At 37.4% G+C, this 8256-nt stretch overlaps 1 protein-coding gene across 1 annotated transcript; it reads left to right on the top strand.

Annotated features, from left to right (window-relative positions):
• The first annotated feature begins 280 nt into the window (after nucleotides 1-280).
• Nucleotides 281-6387, top strand: LOC135475693 (protein-S-isoprenylcysteine O-methyltransferase-like). Its single transcript, XM_064755625.1, has 4 exons — nucleotides 281-499; nucleotides 1308-1566; nucleotides 2286-2503; nucleotides 3227-6387. Exons 1-4 carry the CDS (start codon nucleotides 281-283, stop codon nucleotides 3407-3409), a joined length of 879 nt encoding a protein of 292 aa, XP_064611695.1. The 3' UTR covers nucleotides 3410-6387.
• The last annotated feature ends 1869 nt before the right edge of the window (nucleotides 6388-8256 follow it).

Below are 8256 nucleotides of genomic sequence, written 5' to 3'. Positions count from 1 at the left end.
TTTAAGTAGGCAGTTCAAGCCAGTGACTCTCACCTGGTTAAATGTAACTCATGATGTTAGTAATGTCAAAAATCAGAAGTACATTAACAGCTCATCATTTTTGGCCATTTTTTCAGCATTTTTTTTCTAAATTTTTTGAGTGATGTGCGTTTATAGAGCCTATAAAGATGCACATATATATCTTCCTCTTCCGATTATGTGGACAAGTCGTACGTTTACACGATCCCGCGGTTATCCCTCTTCTATGTTTGGAGGTAGGAAAAGCGGGAAAGTTTTCAAAATGGCAAACGGATTGCTTGTACTGAATCCGGAAAGTCGCTGTAGTTTATGGAGTTTTCTGAGTGGTTCTGCAGTTTGTGCCGTACCACTAGTCTCCGGTCTGTCAAGCGATCTATCTGTCCTCTGGAAAGATTACTGGAAGCAGATAATCGTTTGTTATGGCGTTGTACAGAACGCCTCTCTTTTCGCTGTTTACTGCCGTCGCGGAAAATTGTACCAGGTAACAACAACAACGGAGCTGTCAAAGCGGATTTGTATATTTCAAATCGTTCTCAACCTCAGGTTCTACTGTAAAATTCCCTGTCCACATAAGCTGAGTCGGCATTTCAGGAGTCTCGCGTGTTCATGTAGGTTGGGCTGAGACAGGTTAGGGGCTCTCACAAACTAACGGCGGCTTAAAGACGCGGTTTTATTGCAGCTGCTAACAGACCCGGCTGTGCGAGAAGTGTGTTCGCCCAGTCTCATCCCTATTTGCGTGAGCTTTGCTGGATTTCTTAAATGCGGCTTATTCAAATAGGCCACGTTAAATTTAAAACCTAAAACATCCCATTGCACAAATCACTGGATTAGTGTGGCTAAAGATAATGTCTTTGATCCGAATATGTCCATGTTTATGTGTAATTCACTAAATGTTAAAAGTCGGTACTATACAACTCCTACAAAAAATAATGACTTTGATATTAAAGGAGTCTCTCGAGATTGAACAGCGCTTCTCTCGGGCATAGGGCAAGGACACACACTAGTAGGTGGAGAATTTTGTTAATAGTAATCCAATAGAAAAAGCTGATGGGAACCAATGCCATAGTTAGTGGTGTGAACAAAGTCCTGGGTTTTGTTTAGTTTAGTTGTTTAGAGGTAGGTAATATTCACCAGGTGAGGAGAAGATTGGCAGTGTGACACTAATCAGATTAGTAAAAACACAGAGACATAATGTATAAGACTAGGTATAATCATTAGGAGCAAGCATGCTTTTGAACTGTGAAAAGGTGTGGTAAGATGATACCTGTGTTTTCATTTATATCTTTCAGGTTGCTGTCCGTGCAGGTGGGCTAGGCCTTACGTTTGGACTGGGCATCTTAGTTAGTCTGTCTAATACAACATTCATCAACTTTGGTTGGTATATAACTATGCTGAGCTTTTTCCATTGGTCAGAGTATTTTGTCACTGCCATATCAAATCCAAAAACTTTGTCCGTGGAGTCGTTTCTTCTTAATCATAGCCTGGAGTACAAGTTGGCTGCAATGGCTAGCTGGGTGGAATACTGGGTGGAGTGGTATTTTGTTCCAGGTAAGTTACAACGTAGTCTATATAATTAATTGTTCGTATAATAATTACAGACTGGGGCCTCCGTGGCTCAGTCGGTTATCACTCTAGCGTAGCGTAATGGCCTAGGAGCCTCTCACCAATGCGGTCGCTGTGAGTTCAAGTCCAGCTCATGCTGGCTTCCTCTCTGGCCGTAAGTGGGAAGGTCTGCAAGCAACCTGCGGATGGTCATGCGTTTCCCCCGGGCTCTGCCCGGTTTCCACCCACCATAATGCTGGCCGTCGTCGTATAAGTGAAATATTCTTGAGTATGGCGTAAATCAAATAAATAAATAAATAATTACAGACTTACAGGTATTCATTTGCAGCTGGCTGGTGTTTTACACGTAATATTAGATGGCGGATTCTGAGTGATATAATATAGCATGTAATTGTGTGAGTGAGTCAGACTAGGTATGTTTTGGTTGGTGATGTTTACATGTAGTTCACTGATTGGTTAATCAGGCCATGACCTATGAGGTCTAGTGCACTAATCCAGCTGCAGAGCAAGGAGACCACACTGCAGTGTTCCATGTGCAGTTTTCTCTGAGCTCTGCCTGGTATCTCCTCCTATAATGAGTACCATCAGTAAAGCAAAATATTCTTGAATATGACGTTAAACCCAAATATATAGATAATCAATAAAATTTCTCGCTGTTAAAAAATCCTCATGCCTGTTTCATTTCACTCTTGCACTCGCCCCAGGTTTGAAGACATTCCGCTATGTGAGTTTAGTTGGGTTAGCCCTAGTGATAGGTGGTGAGCTGATGCGTAAAGCTGGTATGCTGACTGCCAAGACAAACTTTAACCACTATGTCCAGAGGTACAAGAAGGATGGCCATGAATTAGTGACAAGAGGAGTGTACAATTTTGTAAGACATCCTGCCTATGTCGGCTGGTTCTACTGGAGCATTGGTACACAGGTGAGCCCAACTAAATTATCTCCCCTGGTTTACCTGTAGTGTTCTAGGTTTAACTGCTAAATATTATTTATATTATGCCATTTTACAGACTATTAAGCTTAGGGCCTGGTTGTTCAAAACGGTTTGAAGACTTAATACCAGATTTAACTTTAGGCCAAGTCTACAATTTTGTACTTTGCTCCAAAATAATTCTGTAACAGTATATTAAATGTGAACTAAATCTTTTGCTCTTTTACTTTGACTTTGGACAACTGCATTGCCTGTTGTATTTGGCTCAAATCTTAAACATAAAAGATGGGTACGACTTACAACCACTAAAAGCTAATACACTTTCAAACAACTGGAATTCTATTTACAGTTTCAATGCAGTGGCCTCCAGGGTACAAACATGCCCATTCTTGTTTCATAGCATAGTAGATTTTGTACTATTTAAAAATGCCTCTACACCAACAAATCTGTTGATGTATCACATTTATTGTGCATATTTGAGCTATATAGTAGGTATATTTTTAGAAAAGAACATGTGCATTAATCTAAATCATTGGATGGCTCAGATGGAGTTGGTTGATTTCCACAATAGAACCCCTTCTGGAAAGGCACTGATGCTGAAGTATGGCTTCCTCACAAAATAGTGACAGAATGAAACCTCAATGAGATAAATATCATGTTAAGACATTTCTTGTATGGAATAAACATTTTCCAATCTGTCTGTGTCTGTTTCAGCTGGTTCTTATCAATCCACTGTGTTTGCCAGGCTATGCGGTGGCCTCATGGAGGTTCTTCAGAGAACGAATACAAGAGGAAGAAATTTACCTGCTTAATTTTTTTGGTGAAGATTATGTATGTTACCAGAAGAAAACTGGAACTGGCTTGCCTTTTATCCACGGGTACCGCGGCGAGTTATGAAACATACAGAGGAACAAAGTAGATCTTTAACGGTACTGAAGATATGTGTAAGTTCGTGATTTAAATTGATACACTGGAATTATGAAGGTGTTTCCGTTTTAAGCGAAGCTTTTACTTCTAAAATGTGATGTTAACTTATCCCAAACTCTCATCTTTATCATGGCCAGAGAGCAAGTACATCTTATACCCCAGTGTTAAGGTGTAAATATTTTATGTAGCAATATACGAAAGTACAGTATTGTGTTAGTGTGTTTTGTGAGGTTACGGCCTACATTATGAGTCTGGTGGCTGGCTGGTCATCAAATTGAGTTTTCATGAGTGGTAGGCTTAGAATGCGGACGTAAAGAAAAAAATCAAGTTTAGAGAAAAGTTAGGTTAAATATGTGTTAATCATTGTGTGATGTAGTAATACATTAATCCTTATGTGAGTAAGATTATAATATTATGGTTGAAAAATTCGCTCATTCCCCTCCCCCCCCAAAAAAGAAATAAAATATTACATAAATGTTTACACGTTTTAAGGCAATTACTGAGCAGTTTCTTTGGGGATGTAAAAATATGGAATCATCAGCCATGATTAAAACAAAGAAAAATTCCTGAAAATGCTACAATGCCCGTGATATAAATACCAGAGTGTTATAAAGTCAGCTGTATTTTCTTTAGTTCTTCTTTACTAAGATAGGCAGCAGATTCTGTGATACTTTGAATAACCAATTATCCGTATGAGTTGTTTATGTGCTTTGCTTAATTGCTGTACTATTTTGAAAATGTGTTACCATAAGTGTTAAAAAAACTTATTAGCAAGGGATTATTGCACAGGTGTAGCTGCCACCTGCCAGTTGCTTTAACGCATTTCATTTATGCTATAAACACAAATGTGCCAATTCTCAATGATTAACGTTTCTGACCTGCAAAATGTGGAATATCTGTGAAACACTGATGTGTTGTTTTGAATGTTTATTGACATTCCATACAGTAATTTTTAATCCTAAGATTCTGTGTATTTTTCAAATTGAACAAACATGTTAATATACAATAAGTATTTAAGATGGTCAACTGCATTCATGACAACAGCTGCAGAAATGGCCAGTCTGGGGCCACTCTCACAAAACTTTTTAAAAGCTATTCTCTTGTAAGCCAAAGAAATGATATTCTAGTATACATGTACATAGGTCATACTGATTTAAAGGAGGTGATTTGCAGAAGAAGTTACCCAAAATGTACCTTTAGATAGATTTGTGATAGTAAGTCCTGTTGTATTGATTTCCTGATGCCTGACATCCATTATAATCTCATCTACGAGATTTATTTATTTGATTGGGGTTTTACGCCGTACTCAAGAATATTTCACTTATATGACGATAGCCAGCATTATGGTGGGAGGAACCTGGGCAGAGCCCAGGGGAAACCCACGACCATGCGCAGGTTGCTGGAAGACCTTCTCACATACAGCATCTACAAGATAGTTTCAATACTAAGGGGTTGATTTTTACCATATGTGCTTTAATGATTCATGGGGGATTTTGTTATCTATTCGGGATCTATTTTAGTTGGATTTTCCGTGTGCTTGTTTGTCTGTATTTTGACATTGTAGCAGGCAATAACATTGTCCAAGCAATATCTCCAAAACTCCTGGGATGGAGTTTTTGATCACATTTGGTTGGAAGGTAGATAACTGGAGATAACTAGAACTGATCAACTTATGAGGGTTGCCCATTTGCTGTTTGCTCAGTTTTTTCAACATTTTTAGAGACAATATCATTATCTCTGCAATATTTTAAGAACTACTGGACCAAATGTTACCAAATTTTGGTTTAAGTTTAATGATGAAGGACATAAGAATGTTTTATACATGTATCTCCAGGCTTGTTCTGATGTTCACATATCAGTATTTTTGTGGGCGATAATATTGTCCATGCAATAAATCCTGGGCCAAATGTAGCCATATTTAATTTGAAGATCAGTTATCAATAATATTAATAAAATTTAGCTTTTTTTTTTGATCTATAGGTGTAGTGATTGTCTACCTCTGGCCAAACCATAGGCGAGTCAGCCTATTTGGGGTGTTTTAGTTACCTCAGTGAGGACTGTGAGGACCGTGACTGTTGAAGTCCACGATCTACTTGCCAAGCTTGCCAAACTTTGTGTACACTACAGTCAGTATTAACATCCAAATTTTGTACATGTGCACTTTCAGTTAACTTAATGAGGAATTTATTGCCCAGTTGTTCAAAGTTGCTGCACAGCTCGCCCAACAATGAACATGTAAAGAGAGTCACACATTGTGTATACTGCGTATTATATACAAATTCGAGCAGGTTAAGTAAAACCTTGCACATTAATGTCTATATAAGGAGTGAGATTGATGACCCCTCTCAAGGTTAAAAGCCACAATAATATAAAATGCCACACCACAAATGCACCACTTTTACAACAAAAAAACACAACAACAAAACATTAAGCAAATTTTTATTGTTTACCAATAACTTTTCACTTTAGAAATCTTTTTAATGTGAATAACCCATGCACCACTTTTACAACAAAAAAACACAACAACAAAACATTAAGCAAATTTTTATTGTTTACCAATAACTTTTCACTTTAGAAATCTTTTTAATGTGAATAACACATCATTCATAGCTGTATGTACTTGTAGCTAAATGTATATGCCATGTTCTGGCATATATCTTTTACTTATTGTATTCCTGGTCTGGGGGCATCCGTGGCTCAGTTGGTTAGCTCGCTAGCACAGCGTAATTACCCAGGAGTCTCTCACCAATGCGGTTGCTGTGAGTTCAAGTCCAGCTCATGCTGGCTTCCTCTCCGGCTGTACTTTGGAAGGTCTGTCAGCAACCTGCGGATGGTTGTGAGTTTCCCCCGGGCCCTGCCCGGTTTCCACCTACCATAATGCTGGCTGCCATCGTATAAGTGAAATATTCTTGAGTTTGGCGTAAAACACCAATCAAATAAATAAATAAATAAATGCTATTCCTGGTCAGAATTGTAGTGGGTGCTCAATACAGTATAACATTGAAATGCTGGAAGAGGGTGCACATACATGCAAATGTTTTGGCCCCATGAACTGTCCTTTCTGATCTTTCCTGTACTTTGGTATGTGTAAAGGATCTTTGCTCTTCTCCAATACATCAGTATTTGTGGTGTTGTATGGCAGGTGTTTCAGTATTTACTGTGTCGTTTGTAGGAGAGTAACCATCTCTTGGTGCCTATGCCTGTTGTTACTTTTCCATTTGCCTGTAAATGATTACATCACCTTATACTGTCAAAATATTTGCCTGTAAATAAGGACTTCCGCCTTTGTCTATTTCTGTAATTGATGGCTATTCTGAACGTCTATATCTGTAATTGATTACTTCTCTGGTTGCCTTTTTCTGTAATTGATTACTTATCGCGATGTCTATATCTGCAAATCATTACTTCTCTGTCTGTTTCTGTAATTGAATACTTATCTCAATGTATATATCTATAATTGATTACTTCTCTTAGTGTCTGTTTCCATAATTGATTACTCATCTGAATGTGTATATCAGTAATTTATTACTTCTCTGAGTGTCTGTTATTGTAATTGATTACTTATCTCAGTGTCTATATCTGCAAATGTTTCCTTCTTTGTCTGTTTCTGTAATTGATTACAATGTACTTATCTCAATGTATATATCTGTAAATCATTACTTGTCTGAGTGTCTATTTCTGTAATTGATTACTTATCTCAATGTATATATCTAAAATAATTACTTCTTTGAGTGTCTGTGTCTGTTATTGGTTGTTTATCTCAATGTGTATGTCTCAAAATGATTACTTCTCTGAGTGTCTCTTTCTGTAATTGATTACTTATCCCAAAGTCTATATCTGTAAATGTTTACTTCTCTGCATGATTGTCTGTTTCTATAGTTGATTACTTTAAAAGATGCTATACCAGATTTCTTTTTTCTTTTTTTTTTTTGAGAAAAATCCATATTGTCTAGTCAAATCAAATTTTCCGTATTCACCAAGAATAGCTATATTCAGTGCCATTTAGCAAATGGACCTGTACTAAGTACACCCTCTGATTCTGCGGTTTGAAAAGGTTATATTGCGACCTGTTTTATGAAGTTTAGGAACTTAGGAACCGATTTTGATTTTGCACAGACGATGATAGTATTTTGTGAAAAGATATTTATTTGGGATATTCCAAAATAATTGCAAAAATTAGCTACGATTTGCGCTAGTCAATTTTTTGCCAAAGGATTCCAATATAGCACCTTTAATATGTGAATGTTTCTGTAACTGAAGACCTCTCGAGGTCTATATCTGTATATGAGGACATCTTTGTCTGTTTGAATATGTGATTTATTATGTAAATCAACGTCGGTATAAAATGATTAGTTGTGTGAATGTGTAATGTTTCCAAGGACTTCTTTGATTGTAAGAATTTCTCTTACGGTCTGAAACAGCCGCTGAACTAACTACACGTTATTTAGGTAACATTTTGTTTTATTCGAGTGGAGGGAAGTTTTGATCTTCTGAGGTCTTTTTATGCAGATAACAAGTTCTCACCGCTCACTGCGTGTATCTGTGACGAACCTATGTATTTGACGGTTTTGTCGGTTTAACATCTGGTAGTAGTGAATCAAGAAGCAATGTTCATTTGCGTAGATTCATTTTCATGGCACGTAGAGAGTTAGACTTGGTTGTTCATTAATACACATTCAGAGTGCTATACACAACATATGCGTTTTGGGAGAACGTTATAATGAACTTTCTCCTTCTAACTTAAAAGGTCATTATGCAGGGTGCGCACAGTCCTTGAATCTCCTTGAAAGTGCTTGAAAAATACGACTTCATTTTCA

This window comes from Liolophura sinensis, chromosome 9 (assembly GCF_032854445.1).
Source record: "Liolophura sinensis isolate JHLJ2023 chromosome 9, CUHK_Ljap_v2, whole genome shotgun sequence".
Classification (NCBI taxonomy): domain Eukaryota; kingdom Metazoa; phylum Mollusca; class Polyplacophora; order Chitonida; family Chitonidae; genus Liolophura; species Liolophura sinensis.
Note: the sequence above shows the minus strand (reverse complement) of the source record. Positions and strands in the feature narration are given on the sequence as shown.